The 20,127-nt window shown below is 36.5% G+C and overlaps 1 protein-coding gene across 4 annotated transcripts in view; it reads right to left on the reverse strand.

Annotated features, from left to right (window-relative positions):
• Positions 1–20,127, reverse strand: part of YAP1 (Yes1 associated transcriptional regulator) — an 87,567-nt gene that overhangs the window by 37,100 nt on the left and 30,340 nt on the right. For all 4 annotated transcript variants that reach the window (XM_014250790.2, XM_088051109.1, XM_014250804.2 and 1 more), the window contains exon 3: positions 1,392–1,507. In XM_014250790.2, the coding sequence (XP_014106265.1) occupies positions 1,392–1,507 (116 nt within the window). The remainder of the gene's footprint in view (positions 1–1,391; positions 1,508–20,127) is intronic.

The following is a 20,127-nucleotide window of genomic DNA, read 5'->3' on the forward strand; positions in this document are numbered from 1 at the left end:
TCTTGGTACAATGGAAGGTTTGAGGAATTATCTTAAAATACAGAATTTATGTCAATATTGAAACAGCAAGCATCTAGCAAGTTCTAGCACAAATATGCAAAAAGGCAGGACAGAGCAAGGGAATTGCTTCCTTCCTCCTATTCTCCCTCATTTAGAAGTGTCCCTGCAAAAACATGCCACCTCTATTGCTGCAGGTTTCCTGGGGTAAATTTACAGAAAAAATAATCACACTATTTTACTTTCACATCAGAGCCTGAGACCTTAATTGCTGTGAATCACGACTTCCTGAACTCGAACAGGACTCATTTGTTCCAGGATAATCCAGCCTCCTGGCCTAGCCAGCAAAAAGTTTCATTAACTTCCCCTCTAATACTCAGTCATGAACAGCACAGTTTGGTCACGCCTGTTAATCTTTTGGTATTGTCTGCAGCACATGAATTGCAGCATGAAACAAAGCTGTCTAAACAGACCACAAAAAGCAGCACCAGAGAATAACCCTTGGGAAGTACAGGAACAGCAGACACACACAAAATACAACCAGACTGTGAGAAAATAAATATAACATGAACCTCAGTGACAGACAGGAGGTGACAAAGCAAGGGGAAGACCAAGCACTCAAACTAGCATGGAACCAAATTTATCTGACTGCTCTCTGCATAATCAGATGAGAGGGCTCTGAAAACATACAGTAGATTCTATAGCAAGACCAAGAACATCTCACTGCTGTCTAGTGACAGCCCCCCCAGGTCAGATGAAAACCAATTCTATAATCCAGGAAAAGATATCAGACTTCCTCAGCTAGAGCAAATAATGACGATGATACTATATTTTGGAAGTAATAGAAAAAAGAAAAACCAAAACATCTCTGTTTCTAAAAAATATTTTCAAGGTATTTGTTGACCCATTTTGGGAGGACAGGAAAAAATTATTATGTTCATATTAAATATAGAAAATGTAAACAAATGGCAGTATACCATGTCTAGTCAGTGAGCAAATGGAGGCAGAAGAACACTATGAAGCACAAAAGCTTCAATGCAAATTGATATTAATTTAATGAAAATCCTGGTCTTCATCAATTTAACAGCATTTTTTAGTCAGAAGAAAATAGACAAAAATTCCGCTTCCTTTAAAGTTTCAATCATTCATTTGTAAAAACAAAAACACAAATCAAAGAACTACAGTGTACTTTCTATTATAAATATTATACAAATTCTCTTACTTCAACTATCAGCCTCTTGCTTGATGAATCAGGCATCAACAAATTTAAAGTTTCAAACCAGGATCCAGGATAACCAGAAGAACATTTATTAAACCTGGACTCCCTCCTCACCAATTACAACAGCTTGTGATTTACTTATATGATCTTTTTCATAAATACAAATTTGGCTTACCTGACGCTGAGTTCATGATGTTCTGCTGCACAGAAGGACTGGTGGGAGCTGTAACATTCATCTGGGAAAGCATGGCCTTCCTAGGATCTTGCCATGTTGTTGTTTGATCAATGTGACTAAGACAAAACAAAGCAAGAGTTAGGACAGTCATGCATTCACAACAACGACCTGCTAGCACAGAAAGTTTAACAACAAAAGGTTAAGCCTGCCAATAACAGCCACATTCAAAACCAAACAAGAACTGTTTGGATTCTCTCCAAGCATCACTGTACATCAGATTCTCAAACCCTTGCCCTGGCTACCACCACTTTCCCAACCAACAGCTGCAGCAATCAGAGCTAGAGCAATGGTGAGATAAGGTTAATCTTGAATACCATAATCTAAACTGTTGTACCATAGCTAGATGTTGCACCGTTAAACTAAACATTTGCTTCCTTCTCTCTTTGATCAGTTATTTGCCATTTTTAAATGTGACTTCATAGATTTTCAAGCCAAGCCAGTTATGTCTGGAATCTCAAAAGCACATAGTCCAGCAGCTCGACATGATGAGTTCATATCCAGGGCCTAGGGAGTGGTAATGAACTGGCTGGTATACAATCATTAGTCTCCCCAAACTTTCTGTGCATAGATCACATCCTCAGATTATCAGACAGACTAGTCCTCTCACCACTGACACCTGAACAAGCTCTCCAGGGCAGTTGAAGCAACCAGTCACACTAAAGCAGTAATGTGAAAGGGATGTGCATCTGCCTTTCAACTTCATGCAAAAAGATGAGGACAGTGGGACTGTCAAGTAACCCACCCATCCCTCTGCAAAACTTTGGAAGCTTAGATTTCTCTGTTTTGAAAAAAATGGCAAGTACATTCATGACTGTTGAATACTTTCACAGAAGTATTCAATTCAATGAAAATACAAAAGTGTAATGAATCATTATTTTACTTTTGGAGTATGTTATTAGCATATTTTGCTAATGAGCAACAAATGCAGTCTATTCAAAATAAGCATCAACACTATCTTGATGCCATTAAGCAACACTGCTCTGAGAAGTACCTGGGGACAAAGATACAACTCCAAATACACATAAACAGCGACAACAAAATCTGCTATCCAACAATTTAAAACTGGTATAAATCACCAATGCATTATTAACTTGGTACCATTCTTTCCTTAAATAAATTATCCTTAAAATTATTCTTTTCTAAATTACATGGAATGCTCACTTTCATATACTGCAGCAAAACCACAAGTAATAAATTCAGAAGAACATAAAATGAGACAGTAGTCACCAAAATAATTACTTATGTCAAATTAGTTATCACATTCTAACCTAACCTTTTGTAACAAGGTAGACATACCATGAACTGGCTTTTAAAAGTTTTAAGATATGTATATTTACCTTCTCTAAACATGCACACAAGCAATTCTAGATCAAAGAATTACAGACACACTGTAGTCGGGTCACGAAGCAGCTCATTTAATACAGTATGTGCTGGTTTTGTCTTGGGTAGAGGTTATTTTCTTCACTATGGCTAGTACCATGGCTATGTTTTGGATGAACCTGGCCTCCCTCTGATCATCACACCAATATATTAAACTGTTTGATGGCTGGGGTTAAACCTCAACAAGGTACTATTAAACACACTGCATCTTTGGTTGCACGGGTTTTCAAATATTCAGCTTCACTGAGAAACATGCCACATACAGCAAGACTTCTTTATTTCTTTTTTAAGCCTATTTATTTATAAAACATGGTGCAACACAGTAAAGACTGTCTTATATATACTGGACTATACATAAACCTTCATACTGGAGAACAATTTTTCACTTTTCTGCTGGTCAGTTTTTCAAAGCAGCGAAAACAGGTAAAGATAATACAGATGTAAAAACACTGCACTGTAATGCTTCACAGACCATGTGTTTAAGTTACTGTACCAGCATGTGCTACTCCTCCCCTACATTTCTGATTTGTTATATTTGCTCAATTCAGTGATTTCAGTGGGAAAACACCACTGTACCCATAATAAGACATTCATCTATTTCCATTTAACTCTTATAAAATTCCATGTAACACTATGAACTAATAAAATGTAAGGCACATAATTTATAGCCTTTGTTTTTAATATGCTATTTGAATGCAGAGTAAGAAACAGAAGGAAAAATGTTTTCTCCCTGCATTAGAGAACCATTTTTACAGTTAACTGTAGGAATGCACTGAAACAACATTCATCAATTTTTCAAAACATATCTGAACATGGGAAAGATGAATGGACTATGGAAGAGGCAATTTTAGATGTACCTCCAGTTCTGAGCACAAGGACAGCATATTGATTCCTCAAGACAGTTTAAGCATACCACACGAAGTACAGTTAATGTTCATATGGAGCTTTTAACAAGGATAGATATTTTAGGTAGCAGCAGCTTCCAGCTTTTCCCTAGCTCAGCATCGCTTGAGAAAAGTCAGCATGTTCCTTATGTGACCAACTGAACAACCATCAGCAGTCTTAGATCCAAGGAGGAAAAGCCTCAAAGTAAGCAAGCTGATTATATTAATATGATGCTGACCATATGACTGGTTCAGTGAAGCAAACTACTTTCCCTCCCTTTCAGCTCAGTGCTTTAGAACCTACATATCCATTTCCTCAACACCTTCCCTCAAAACCTTTCTTTTCAACCACCATCAAATCACAGTCCTCATATGAATCTTACCTGCTCCATATCCTGAGTGTTTGAATGCTATATACTAAGAAACCACACAAAACACATCACAACAGATCAGTTTTTTTCCCTATAAATTCCAAATAATGCTCAGCAACTGATGAAACACTAAGTAGACAAGCCTGCACTTATATGGATGAAATTTTTAAATAAATCCTAGTACTACATGGAGGAATATAGGACTTAATTTTGTTCCTATTCACAGCACATGGGCCAGGGTAACTTACTATAAACACTGTGTATTTTTAATTATCAAGTTAAGTATTGAAACAGGACATTCTCCATAGGTAAAGATCTTTCCCTCTGTTTTGAACAGCAGAGCAGAAAAGGTCTCAATGGACATAACAAGAACTGACATCAATCAACACTACATTATCTTTCCCTGCATTAAGTAGATTTTTTTCCTCATAGTAGCTGAATTACATGACAACTGTCCAATCCTTACATTCAAGATTTTCTATTTTACTTGAGCTTCACCATCTCTCAATAAGAAACTACTGTCAACACAAAATAAAAGATTAAAAAACTTTAACAAATGATATGAAATCAGTGTAACCTATAAATCAGCCACTATATGTAGTATGAATTATCAAATTAAAACTTAAAATTCTATCTACTCAGGAAGGAAAAACAGCTCTGTACTGTGTGAACAGAACAAAGTGAATAAACATTCCTGGAACTAAATCAACAGCTCTAGCATAATCAAGCAATGTAAGACTTTTATTTCACACAACAAATTCTCAAATCTAACATCTATCTATCTGGAACTATTTATTATTGCTCATTTATGTCACGGAGAAGCAAAACTTTGTTAAACTGGACAAACATAGTGTAAACTAAGGAAATCAATTCAGACTGTACCATAAATGTAGGTCTGTGGTAACAGGCCTTAGAAAAACAAAGCTAAAACACCCACCACATGATAAGCATTTGTTAGCAAACTTATGTCAATTCTAGTATCAAGAAGAGTGACTGTTCCAAGACACATCACCCACCATCCTCCACCAAAAAGGACTTTCACCCATCCTCAAGTTCTACAGTCAAATACAAATTATTTGCATTTTGACAAGAACAATTTCAAAGAAAAGAAAAATGTTCTCATTTTATGTACACAAAGAACAATTCTGCAGTTTTTAAGAATCAGAATTTCCAACTGAAAGAAATCTTTACTGGCACTAAACACTATCACATGCCTGAAGATTTGTCAGATTCAAATTCTAACGTAATTTTAGAGTTTAAGGCTTGGGTTTGTTGTTGTGGTGGTTTGTTTTGTGGGTTTTTTGTGGGTTGCTTTTCTTTGAGGGGGGAGATGCTGAAGATTTTGATGAGTTTTTGTTTGTTTTTGTTTGTTTAAAGTACATTGGAAAAAAGCAGGACATCTAGAGGAAAAAAGAAAAAAATTACTTTTTATTTTAAGAAACCTTTGGATCATAGCAGACTAATAAAATAACACCATTTTAAAAACAAAGAACTCATCTGCCCTTGTACAAAGTGTGATATACCTTCCTATTCATTCTCCAGTTGCTGCACTGAAAAGACATGTACTGTTTTGTTAAAAGCCATGTCAGAAATGAACTAACACAAAAAAGATCCTCAAAGAATTACTTAAATGCTTCAAGAAGGCTTGTCTAAGAGTCTTCAGTTTTGATATTCTGTAGTATGTATTAGAACTACAGTGTCCCCATTGGCAGATACACTTTCTAGCATATGTAGAGAACTTAATTTGTATAACAGAATTCCCAGTCATTACAAAATAATGTCTTTCTTGTCCTTTTTGCCTTTATTAGCATAGCACCTTATGTATGCTACATCATTTGTAACTAGACCTTCCCTCCCACAAAAACAGATCTTCATAGGACAGACATTAACATAAGGAGGTCAGAACTACAAAGCTATTTCACTGAAGCATGCAATAGAAATGTAATGTTAGGAAGAAAAGCAAAAGAGAATGAACAGATATTTTAATTCTCAGTACAAGATGAACATACTGTATGAAATTTCTACAACAGGAAATAAAGAAAAGAGGTTTGATCTACTCATAAAAGAATAGATAAGAATAAATAATCTGTTGCTTCTCAGTGCATTTGGACATGACTCTTCATGAAAGGACATTTCAAAAATTTAGTCTCAAACACACAGATAGACAAGTTGTTCCTAAGTATAAAAGCATAACTCTAAAAAACTACACAAGCTTCTCTCCATAATGTAATGCCTGTGCTTTAACAATCTAGACAAGACTTATATTTTATGTCTGTGAGAAAATTATTTTCAGTCTCAAGTGAACTTGAGATGACTCACTTTAGATTTTGGTTTTCAGATTTTTGGGATTATTAAGAATTCATTGGAAATCACATTTTATGAAAAGCAAAACATGAACACATTCCACTGACCACATCATGACAGACCTCCCACAGCTGTTGATGTGGCATTGAGTACCTTCTGTTCTGGGGATAGCTAGGAAAGTCTTTGTGTAACATAAGCAAGTACACAAATGAATCTAACCCTAATTATGTTCTATTTTTGTTGTGAAATTTGAACTTTTCATTAAATCCCAAATGTCAGCTGCTCCATTGACAAGCATGTCACCTTTGATTCTGTTTTACATTAAAAGAATGAGATGTAGATTCTTTCATTTTTCCTTTGTCTTCTTAACCAGCTAGTTTCTTTAATCCACATAATGCATCACTTTCAGAAAGTTTTTCTCTTTTTATTTATATTTGTCTATTAACTTTGAGGACTAGTAAAGAGGAAGTGACTTCTCATAAATGCCAGAATTATTTTAGAGCTCTCACCAGTACATTTCAGCACATCAGGTCTTGATGGATATACTGGAAGTTAGCTTTCCTGGTAATGCCAGGAGAAACTGTATATTTCTGCTCTTTAAATTGCCATAAATAGTAAAAAAAAAAAAATCAGCTAGCCTCTTTACCAAATCTTATACAAACTTGGCCTGTGCACAGGCAGTGTAGGGTACCTCTAAGATACCCACTTAACTTTTATTTTAGCAGGCAGAGAAGAAATCAGAGTATCTACTGTAGAGACCTGAGCTCTACAGCAGAATACCAATGTGCTAGTCTAACCACAGGGCAGTTGTGAAAGGGGCAATATCCACTAATTCAAGAATAGAGCTGGAAGCATATTCCTAAGAAACTGCCAATAGCTAGAAGGCCAAGATCAGTTTGACAGGGCTGGGGAGATTCCCACAGGTAAATTTTCCATACCTGCATTTAGAAATGGGATGAAAAAGAAGGTTTAGAGTATAAGGAGCCTCAACATGAACCGGGCTAATTACCACTCTCAAAAACTAGAGTGTAGCACACAGAGAATTCTGGGTTATGGCTGTCGATGATCTTAGGATATTTACACACAATGGAGTGGATTCAGCTTTGCCTGAGGATAGAAGGCGTGACATTCTTTGTGCATGCACCCTTTTCTATCCTATTCAGGGGGTTCTGAGAATTGGAAAGGATTAAAACATGAATTTAAGTCTTCAGATTTGTGGGCCATTTTTAATTAGCGCAGCTGACTTCGCAGGTGCTGTAACAAAATTACAGATCTATACTTTAAATACATTATTTGAGATTATTTCAATTCCAGGCAGCAACAGTACAGAGAAAAGCCTGAAGGGGAGATGAGACAGCTCAGTTAGCAATTACCTCTACCTTCAGTTCAGTCCACCATAAACATTTCCCTGAATTTGCACTATTCGTAGACAAAGATACACATTAAAGTGGCCCTAAACCCTTTAAGGACTTTCCAACTGACTTTGTAAAGAAAAAAATCCGACAAGATCCAGCAAAAGAGAAGGCTGGTTACAGAGCAATGAAAATCTCATCTGCTGAGAGATTACATTCCAGCAATCACTGGAGAAAGCACTGTTTCTCCACTTGTGTTGTCCATTTACTTGCAATATTTCCTTAGGTTTCAGGACTGGTAATTAACTGGTAAGTCTAATTTATATAAAAGCACATGGCAGTAAAATTCAGAACTTCCTTATATCACTGTTTCCCAAAAGCACCACAAAAAGCCCCTAAAATTTGTAAGAGTTTATCTCTTAAGGATGGCAATGTCTCCAGACACGGCCTAATTGCCGGAAAGAAACAGAAACATGGATACAATTTTCTGAATATTCCTACAATACATAAAATGGCTGTATTTTTGAGTTTTCCTTACTCTTCTTTCTGCTTGGCAGCCTTATTGCATTAACGAAACAAAGTTTTTGCTGGACCACCCCATTTACACCACTGATCATGTTCTCACCAAACTGCACCACAGGCATACAATGCCAGAGAGCACACTGGTGAAATGACAATAGACAGTTCTAACCTTCATTCAGTTTGCAAAAGCATACCTTAAAACTGACATGCAAGCGTTCAGTGTGCAATCCTGTGCTGCCACACCTGGGATTTCATTAACTTGGAAACAGAGCAAAAGCAAAAAGTAAGAGAATGGTAGGCACAAGCATCCTATTGACCAGGTGGCAAGAGAGACTGTCAGAGCTCAAGTTCCTTAACCTAAGTATGAAATAAAATCACATATGCTATCCTACGAAATTACAGTCCTAGGCAGCAGAAATTTTTCCAGCAAATTAATGGTCTGAATCTGAACTAGAACAATGCAGTAAGGGAAACTTAAATGCATCTGACAAAAGTCTAACTTGTCAAGAAATAGATTTTGCACCCAGTTATTACTAGTCAGACAAGTTCTTCTACAAATCCCTCTGGAATTTATTCCTAAGGTAGTTGAATACTGCAAGATACTAAGAGGTACCAGAAATTCCAGAAAGCATGGCCCATGATGCTGTGAACAGTGATATACGAAATAAAGAGCTTTTACAGATATACAAAACACAGTATTTAGTATTAAGGAATTCAAAGGTAGCCTTCATTAGCACTGCCCTGCCTGAAGACAATGTACAACAGATACACCAAGGACTTAAAAACTAAGCTTCCTCCTCTGAGTATAAACACCACGCAGTTTTGAAGCTGCAGAACAGCACTGCACTTCTTAGGAAAGCACTCACAGAAAGGTCCTCACTTCAGAGTATGTAATGCCAAAATGGATGTGTGGGCAGTAGGCAGTCTGACTGCACATGCATGATTAACAGAAAGATGAACGCATGGTATGATGTTCAAAGGTTTGCCAAGGCAGCACCACTTTTATTATAATGTACTCTTGAAAAAACTACCTTTTGTCAAAGCAAAAATGGAAGCAATAACATGTTTATTTTGCATTTACTATTCTTTTTCCTCCTGCCCCCTTTCCTGCCCTGCACTTAAGGACTTCATATAGAAAAGTAGGGCTGGTATCACAATGCTTACAAGTTTTTAAATTGATTCCCAAAGGTATTATTTTCAGATTCCTCTGTGGATTTCCTAAATAAAATAATTTTCTGAGTTTCAGGAACAAATAAGGAGTACAAGGACATTTTAATTTCCAGAGCTTTTTCCATTACTTTGAAAACTATAAGACATAGCAGTATTATAGACACTAAAAACAAAACTCCTTGTTTTAGAGTCTTTTTACCAGTTCAATTATTTTCCAAAGTCTATAAAGGACAAAATGCTGTGATCACATTCTGTGTCACCAGATTTACTTAACTTCCCCTCTCAGTTTCCCAGAAGAAAAAAAAGGTTGTTTTAAAAAAAAAACTTCCTTTCTTTCTACCCTACCCCCAAAGTTAAGAAGTTTGCTGCCCATGGCTAAGTCATTTAGCATATGCAGAATTAATCTTTTTTTTTCTCTCCTTAATTTTCAATGAAAGAGATAAAGATATATCACCCAAGGAGGGCAAATCTAAAGGAAGAACAGTCTCTGCTGCTATTTCAAGTGAAATTACTATATTTGACTTTACAGATACTCTCCTACACTCCTGCTTAGCAAATGCAGAAGACCTCCTCAAGATGTAACCATTTTGCCTTCTGTAACACTAAAGACAAGATTACACAAACACTAGCTTTCACATTTATTAAGGGAAGGCAGATGATTTTCAAAACTGATGGGCCATGGAATACTTTATCACTTTTGTGTCCTTTTATCTCTGAGATTCTATCTCATTTCTCACTCTTAAAGGGAGACAAAGAAAGCAGGAGGGAAATTAAGTGCTTCTTTGCATGAAGAGAAGCCAGGCAATTTTACACCCCTCTCAAAACACCCTACTTTTGTTGCCTGAAGGTTTTCAAGTCAGAGAGGCCTGCCTAAGCATGCTGCAATAAAAGCTGCTATAGCCAGCTGTCTTAGTATCTAAAGGGGGTTGTTCCTAGCAATCCTGTCGATTAACCCTGAGGCTAACCACCACTAAGGAAAACAAAATATTAAGATAAAAAGATTCTTTAGGTTGTTTCCTTATTGCTCTAAGTAGGAAGTCTCAGAGGGCAGCTCAAACTGGTTGCTTGAGTGTTCAGACAATGATCACTCCCAGATGGCCTTGACAGGGTGAGCTCAGTCTTAGGAAACCATTAGGTACTATTGGAAACATTAGGACCTACTGGAAATGAAGGCACAGCTTTCTGCTACAAAGTGAACCTATTTTTCTTCCTATTAAAATCATTAATATTTACATCTCTTTTTAATTTATGTTTCAGAGCTCACACTTCACACCTTAAGCTGATCATATGTTCAGATGCTCTTGGCTTTAATCATACAAATAGTCTTATGGACTATCTTTTCCCTCATTTGAGGGCTGCACTTTATTTCATTGAAAAACCCAAGTCATCTGTTTCCTTCTTATGACTCTGTTTCAGGGAGAGATTTTAATTTTTACAATTCAGACAACCGTCATGTGCTGCTGAGGTAGGAGGCAATTATTCCTGTCCCTAAAGACTCAGATTGCTAAGTAAAACAAAGAAGAGAATCTTCCAACAGCAAGTTGCTGCCTGAGTCAGTACTTGTAAGATACCTGCTCAGTCAACCCTAGGCAATCCTGTATACTGTCTTTTGCCAGCAGATTATTCTTTTTCCTCGCCCACCCTTCAACCCCCTAAAGACAGATTTCGTAAGCTGCAATCCACCAGAGGCAACAGATTTCTTGACCCCAGATACACCAATACTGTCTGAAGGCTATGCTTTGAAAAGTTATTTTATTTACCCATTTAACCTAGAGTGAAAAAGAAAATACAGAGCAAAAGACTGAGAAGAAACTAAACTGCTTAGTGTATAATTTTAATTATTCTAGCTATCATTTAAATTACAGTACACTTAAATATAATAGCTATTATACTTATCTTTAAAAGTGACCTAAAAATGTTTTCGACCTGAGGATTTTAAAGTTTCAGGTTCTACATTTCTCTTCACCATTCACAAAGTGTCTAAGGAGCATCAGTTTAAACAGTATTCAAAGGCCCATTGTAAAATAAGTAAAGGAAATGAAAACTAATTGCGAACTCAAATTTCACTTCATGTTTCAGAAGTTATCGACTGGAAATATTAATTTACTTTATGGTTTATTATTAAGAATTTGGGTACTCAGAAACGGAAAGGTTGAAGGGATTATTGGAGGTCATCCAGTCCAACCTCCCTGCTCAAGCAAGTAACAGAGTAATAGCAAAGTCCAAGACTGAACAGAAACTAGAAGTTTGACTGAAAAATCATCATCAGGAAAACAAACCCTAGATTTCTAGAAACAAAGTTTTAATTTATTTCATTAAAACATCATAATAAATACCAATACCTCAGCATTAATGTGTTTGATTTGCAGTAATTTAATTTTCTTTCTGAGCATCTTTTGGTACAGAGGGAATTACAAATAGGGATGACAAAATATGCCAAGCACATGATTTTATTTAAAAGCATATCACTTAAATTACTAACAGTTCTTAAAGTACTAACAGTTTAGCCTTTGCCAAAACTAGCAATTACCACACTTTATCAATAAACATACTGAATTACTTATTTAGAAATGGTTCAATCATACCCTTAGACGCAAAACAGATCACAAAGCAAAAATCACAGATCTCCTAATTTCACTGAATTTCAGCAGATTTTTAAGTGTTGAAGATCCAAATAAATCCTAAATAACTTAAAGTTAACATCTTAACTTAGTATAAATTAATCCCAAATTTATAATCACTGCAGTCTTCATCTACTAGTTATGAAAATAAGCATTTGTCACTGGGGGAGGGGGATGGTGAAGGGACTGTGCTGCTGCCATCAGAGAGGGGGAAAAACACTCTATTTACTCATTGTCATACATTTTTAAAAAACATGCACTCATCAAATATATGTCTAACATTTAAAATGATGCTTACTAGTAACAGGCCTCTCTAAAGATATGAATACATCCAACCCACACAAGAGATCAGACTACAGGTCACACACTACTGATTACTGCTAACTTCTGTCTCATAGAACAGTTCTCCAGGATTTTTTAATGACTAACATCATTATAATCGAGCCTTCTTTTCTAGCATTGCCCCTTCCCACTTTTTAACAGTCCAGTTTAGAGACTTCCCCAGCCCAAATTTTACACTTGCATAGTATAGAGTTTATTTCTCTTTAGGAAGTCAGATCAGTTCTTAATACAAGAACTCCCTCACAGTGTTTGCTCACTATTAGTCAGCACTTCTCTATGACCCATCCCTTTCCTCCACTCCCTTTCAGTTCCAAAAGCTGCCATTATCAGCTTCCAGCTTTTTGGGATTTTTGCTTGCAAATCCACAAACTATTTTAGAAATCCCCTGGAGGGTGAAGCAGCTTTTTCCATGAGTATTTTCACTTTGAACTCTTGGACAAACCGGGTTCTTTTAATCTCTTCTATAAAATAGACTTCCTATAGCCAAAAGTCTTATCAGCATCCTACAGGACCACTTTTGCCCATCAACTAGGCGGTCAAAATTGTTTTGAAACTTTCAATTCAAACAAAATTCTAAGTGCAAGCTCTAGAGGTTGTCTAGGTTTTGTCTATTTGCTTTCGTTTCGCTCATTCAGTAGTTAGCATACAAAATTCCAAAGACAAAACATATTTGTTTCATAACCCATGTTTGGAAAATATAATGCTCCTGATGTCAGAAGAGCCAATGTGCACTATCACATATCAGTAATTTCAACAGCTGAGTAATAAGACAAGCTTTTCTGAAATTTAAGCAGTAGATAGAGAACGCATGGAACCATACTGATCCCAGTTCTATGCCAAACTCTCAGAAAGCAAGCCTGTATAAAGGGCTACCTGATTGACACCTGCTGGCAAGGCAAGGTGCCTAAACTGCACATGATCAGTTACAACACTCAGTGACCCACTGTCACTGCAAACTTCAGAACATATCCACTCTTGCCCTTTAAACTCAGTACTCTAGATTGTAATCTTCAGATCCGAGGATGTAAACTGTATCTGCAGGCAAAAGATGAAGAATGTATCAAGAGAAGACTGAAACTCCCAATATATATTTTTAATTCCTAAGAACCTCACAGTCATCCACACTTCGATTGCTACTAGTCACCATGTAAAGAAAGCTTATTGCAACAGATGTCTTTTTTTTTCCTCATATTTTTACATTCAGAATTATGGAAGAAGTAAACAAACCACTCGGCTCTTCAGCTCAAATTTTCTTAGTTTTGAACTAAGATGCTTGAATAAACCAAAAAGCAAACATTTACTTGGCTAATGCTTTCTAAGCATGTGGTTTATAGTAAGCATGTGGTTACATAGTAATTTCCTTTCAGAATTTATCACTCAAAGTTCAGTAGCAAACAATCACTGTTTAGTGTTATCTTAAAATTTATTTTGCAATCCCTTCATTATTATCACACAAGTCATAATTTTAAATTTTATCTCAAAACCTTTTAAAAGTAAACTGTACATTAAAAAGAAATAAATCTGTTCCTAGATACTGTTATTCTAGTTGTATAAACTGGGACATTAAACCTTCTGGTCACTCTTCTCTGATATTGTGTTATCCTTTAAATATATTTTCAGGAATCTATTCCTTCAGAAAATTGTTACAAAGTATTTATGTCCAAATGAGAAGTGAAAAGGACTGTTACATGTCCAGCAATGTAACATGCTTCTTTACAAGAAATCTACTTACATTTTCATGTATATCAAGAGCAACAAAATTTAAGAGTATACCAAAGAATATACACAGAAGACACATGAAAGAAAGTTAACCAGGCCCTGGAGTTGACTGGCTGTATTTCAGAGTCCCATTTCTTCCTGCTACATTTCTCCTCACCTCTGACTTGACTACTCATATATGCTGAGCTTGTCAGAATTCCAATCTTACTTAAGTAACTTGCAGTAGTCTTGTAATCTTGCAGTCTATCTGTTAACTCTCTTACTCTGCTACAGGGAATAGCTGCTTGGACAGCAAGCATCCCCTAACCAGCCAAATACCACCTTCTGTGCTACAGCATGCACTGAGCTGGTTGAAAGCTGCTGCTGCCAACACTGCTCCCACATGTGGGAGCAGCAGGGCCTGGGGCATTCTCATCCTGCTCACTGAGCAGCCAAAACTGCTCCTTGCTGATTCTGTCGATGCAAACAGTGGGGGATTTGTCCCTTAAATACAGTAACTGCAGTGAGACCATATCAGTGTTAGTACATACAAGACAAATTAAATCTGCTGATAGACTCATGCTGCTACAATATACTTAGAAAATCATCTGTGATGAGGGATTTCAAACAAATCAATTTCCTGAATATCTTCATCAGATGCTAAGTTATCTAGTACCTTATCGGAGATCACTGTATGTGTTAGAGTAAAAATGTCCTGCAGGTGAAAGCTGCTGATGAGCAGTTTGCTCTAAAATAAATCACATCCATTAAAAATTAATTTGCATCCTATCCAGAACTGTGCAAGGATCTAATAAACTGATTAATTACTGAACACCTGTAGCTATTTTGTGAGATAATGGCACTAAAGTAATTCCTGTACTTTCATAAAATTGAAGGGCACTACACTTCAAAACCAGATGTTAAAACATGGTTTACCTGACTCCCTAACTATTTATTTATTTATTTATAGTCATGTAAAAAAAGAAAATCACTGAGAACCACTCCAGCACAGTACTGTGGGTGATTAATTAGGGAGTGGCAGAGGAAAGGAGAAAACATCAAAACAAAGTGAATACTGTAAGAGTAAAAGAAGAAATGTCTTGCAGAGGGATCTGGCAATCTTGTAATACCTACTTCTTCCAAGGAACCAAGCTGCATGAAGAGATGCTGAAGTAGCCAAGGAAGGAGGTCAAATCTGCAAATTTACAAACCAAAGGAAAACTTCTTGCCAAGAATCAATGAACTGTTGAATCCACTGGAAAGAAATATACTGGCCTGGGAGATTAAACTGGGAGGCAGACTCTCACTAGAGTAGAAGGAAGTACTGAATAAAAACATTATGAGCTCTCTCCTACTCTCAGGCAGAGGAATAACACGGAGAACTTCAGCTCAGGTAGGAAAACAAACCCAGTTTGTTGAGCAGAAAACTACCACAGGTGAGCTACACAACTTATCAGAATACCAACAGCAACAGAAGGACACAGAAGCATTTCTGTGTCAGCTGCAGAAGAACAGCAAAAGAACATAATGCAGAGGACAAGCTAAAAGCTGATACAAAATTTTCCCAGTGTTAAGAACTGGTTTCATTTTCAATCTGTGTAAGCCAAAACAAAACTTTACATACTTGCACAGCAAAGTTTTTAAAGTTCTTTCTTCAAGCACACATCTGAAATTCCCTGTAAGCATCAACTGAGAAACAGAAAACAAATCATCAAAAGCTGCAAAGCAGTAAGTTTTACAGTAAAAAATATATGCCAGCTGCATACAAGAAATGATCACTTCCCAATGCTAGAATTATTTTTTTAGCATTGTGCGATTCTCTTTTGAAAATCTTGACCTCCTAGAAATAAAAAAGTTTCCTCACTCTCACATTGCATATTATTACGTGAAATGTTTTTACTTCACCATAACTGGTAACAACCAAGATTTTCCCTTAGTTTTGAACTGAAGGGTTTTCTAAATATGCAACAAATATCCAAGTACCCTATAGAAATGTGTACATACTCTATCTAAGGTGGTAACACTGTTCTCAGCACAGAGAATGCCAGTACTGACTTAGCAGTTTTGTGCACAAAGCTGCCCATTTGCTCCTTGCTCTCCTTGTTTTTGCTTTGCTGATCAAAGGAGTTGCCAAGTTTTTTCTTTACCATTACAAGGCAGGAAAAATGGCTCTCCTCGGAGAGGCCCCTTGTGAAGGTCAGAAAGGTTAGCCCCACAAGCCCTGGAGTCTTCTCTAATGCTGGAGTGATTGGCTGGCTTCCCTGCAGTTACCCTGCATTTCCCCTCCTTCACAATAGCGCACTGGTTATGGAAACTAAATATGAAAGAACTTGGTGGGGGAGGAAAGAATTTCTATGGAGACACATTCTAAAACACTTACAAGTTCTACTTGTTTGAGCAGCCTGGAAACCTAGCATTCTAAAACATTTGATTTCTTTCTGGAAAACTCAAAAAATTTCAGCCCGCAAGCCTCTCTATTTTCAAAGGAAAACCCACAAAGTTTGCTTTTTTTTTTTTTTTTGGCATACAAATACATAGATACTAGTCCACCTTGATCCAGAAAAAGTTCAAGATGTTTACATGCCCCATATCTGGACTTAAACAAGTGGAACCCACATGTCACACCATCTTAATGAAGACTAAAATGAAACCAACTAATCAGGATTCAGATTTGTAGCACTTTCCAGCTCCAGAGCAGTATCACACCCAACACTTTTTTTTACTTTTAGGTCCTAAAGTTAAGTAATGAAGACATCTTAAGACATCCAACAAAGCAATCATTGTGTTTTAGATGGCTGATTAAATACACTCCCCATTTTCTATAAATTCAAACTTACCAATCCACAGGGAGCCACAAGTAATCAGGTTTTCCTTATACATAAAAAAATTAACCCATAGTGTATATACAGAAAGCTCTAAATCGCTTCAAAGCATCTACTCCTAGAAAACAGACTGAGTATTGGTCCAAATAGAATAAAGTATTATAAATTTTGTATATTGAAGAATGAACTTTCTGAGGCTTCGTATTTTGGGGACACAATTTCATACCACTTTACAAATAAAACTTTGATTGTCAGCATTGCTTAAAAAGCTTTCTTATCAAAATCAAGCCAGGCTCTTTCCTCTCTGTATAACTTTAGGTGTCAAGTTCTGTCTCCAGTGCCATCACCCATATGTTTGGATAGATGAAGCCAATTAAAATTCAGCCAGTGTGATTGATGCTGAACCTACCTCTGCAGCTGTTGTGAGTTCACTATGTTACCAGGATTCCAGAATAGTCAAGATGTACAGCCCCACTAACTACGTATTTCAAGCTGTTTAAGTACTCTCAAGGTTTAACAATACCTAGTAAGAGAGAGGCTCATACTACAGCTTTAACTTCCTAGGTGGAATCAACAGGCTTCCTCTTTTTAACCAGTTGCCTCTGTTCACAAAACATTAAGGAAAACAAACCCTCCCTATTGGGACACAGCAACAAAATACTGAGAATACCAGAATCCTAAGCTGAAAACAATAAAATAAATAATTTAAGAAGGAATATTATAGTTCATATAAAAGCACAGAAGTGTAAGTGGGATTTTGACCCAGTTACTTGGATTGTTCACCTGTAAAAAGATGCAACGAAAGAAGAGACACCTCATGGGGTCTCCAGAACTACTCCAACAAGTTTAGATGTAGATGCAAGGAGAAATCCATACAGCAGCCATACTATAATAAAAACCAGAAAGTATATGTAGGAAAGAGCTGCATCTGATCATCATTAATATTTACTGGAGAAACTTTTTAAAGAGATACAAAAACACAATACCAAATGTCTTTTCTCCTCTTGCAGGAGAGCTTTTATCACCAGCAATTGCTGTTTTTTTGTTAGCTGGTACAATAAGGCACAGCGCTTCTGACAAAAAGCTTTATCAAACTTCTCAAGCCTCTTTAGGGGTGGGCCACAAAGGTCAGCACACCTAACACCTACCAAATCTGAGCCTTCCTCCACTCTCATACAAATGCTGGGTACACAATGTGCTGGCCAGCAGAAAGCACAGACACCAGATCACCTGAGACATTTGCAACACTAACACATCACTTAACTTTCGAACTTGCCATGACAATAAAACCCCAGAGGAGAAAGAATTGGGTTAAGAGTCAGTAACACATGCTATTTTGCCACCAGGCACATCTTTGACCCCCTCAGCACAGAACAGAAATTCTTATCCTTCTGGCTGATGTTGCTATGCAGACAAGAAGCCTGCCATGGTATATGTTGTGATAACGTTAAGGCATTTCTCCTGGTTTTGTTACTCAGGCAATAGAAGGCAAAAAAACTTTCTTATGCCTCAACCTACCCAAACTACTAGGGGGGCTCTGCTGATGTCATCACATTTTCTGACAAGTATTTACCTTATGATTATATTAATCCATTCCTATCTAAGGAATTAAATATATTATCTGAAAATCGTGGAGCAACATCAGCATACTACAGGCCTGTGTTCTTACAGTCCCCACAGTTAAGAGGAAAGAAAAAGCTTTGGTCCAAAATATCTAAAATATGAAAAAGTTAAAAAAAAAACAACAGTAGACACTAATAAATTAACAAAAATCTCTCTCCACAAGCAGCATTAAGACCAAGACACCACTCAAATCTGTAACATGGGAAAAGGCTAAAGTTTAGGACTATGGTTTTGTAAGTTTTTATGTTAAAGGTTCAGATTGCAGCAATATTTTAATAATGACACAACTGGGCCAAGGAATAGATGCACTGTAACCAGCCTCTTTCTGCTGTATGTAATACAGGAAGGACATCCAAGACTGTTTTGGAAAGCAATCCCCTTCAAAAACATACTCCACGAAAATGCTGAATAATTCCCTGATACAAGACTCAAGCAATATAAGAATCTTTGGAGTGGTTGTAAGACCAAGTGCCCTACATTAATCCTGCAACTATACAGAAGAAATATGTTCAGATCTATTGCCTTTTTTGAGCAAGTTACAGAAAAGTTACTAAAACCAGCCTGAACACCTATTTTTCTTAAAATTTGGATTGAAAAGAACTTCATGTATGGCAAAAAGCTTAAATGTTTCATTTGCACCTCAGTTTCATTTAATTTTGTGACTTACTATGTAACTAAGAGGTCAATAAGATTATAATTTCCAAATTAAGAAAAAAAAACCAAACATAAATTGATATAAAACATAAAAGGAAAAGATAAAAATGGGGATGAAGATCAAAATAATTCAGTTTTATATTTTCCACTTGAGTAATATGGATGTCTCAACTCATCAATGTGACACATGACACCTAAATTAGGTTTTTAGCTTAAATTGTGACAGACCTTATTTTTTGATTTAGCCTATAAACACCGGTAAACCTAACACTATGTTGTTATAAGTGCACAGTATTTTTTGGAAATGTAAATTATAATATAACATAAAAGTGCAACTCCCAAGATTTTGATACCAGAGCAACTGAACTAAAGCAATCTTTACTACAATTTAATTGTACACACCAGACAACCTCACATACACCCACAGAGTACCCAAGGTACTACAATGAAACTACTAATATTTTGTTCCTGATATTTTAAATACAAAGTTATAAGAGAATGCAGAGGTTTTCCAGTAGGAAAGGAGAGCAGGACAAAGAACACAACAAAAATATACATGCTGAAATGTTTGCTACAAGGTAGCTTAGACCAGTTGTCTCCAAACTTCTTTACCACAAACCTTATCAGTAAATCAATTTTGAGTATGCACCCACAATATATGTGCATTTATAAATAATATACATGTCATACATGATGTACATTATCAAACGTATACAGATACAGGAAGAAGAAAAGGATGTGCTGAAGATGAACTAAGTGCTATTTTACCTCTCAATTTTTATTTATTAATGGTCCAAAATACATTTTGCTCACCCCACTGGACTGTCTTTCATTGCACTTAGGTTATACACATCCCATGTCGGAGACCACCAGCTTATACTGTCCAAAAGATGAATGTCATCCTTTTGAAATTCACTCAATTTCAGAGCTTGG

The sequence above is a fragment of the Pseudopodoces humilis genome, chromosome 2 (assembly GCF_049639895.1).
Source record: "Pseudopodoces humilis isolate 2021_Gansu_Grassland_sample_001 chromosome 2, ASM4963989v1, whole genome shotgun sequence".
Classification (NCBI taxonomy): domain Eukaryota; kingdom Metazoa; phylum Chordata; class Aves; order Passeriformes; family Paridae; genus Pseudopodoces; species Pseudopodoces humilis.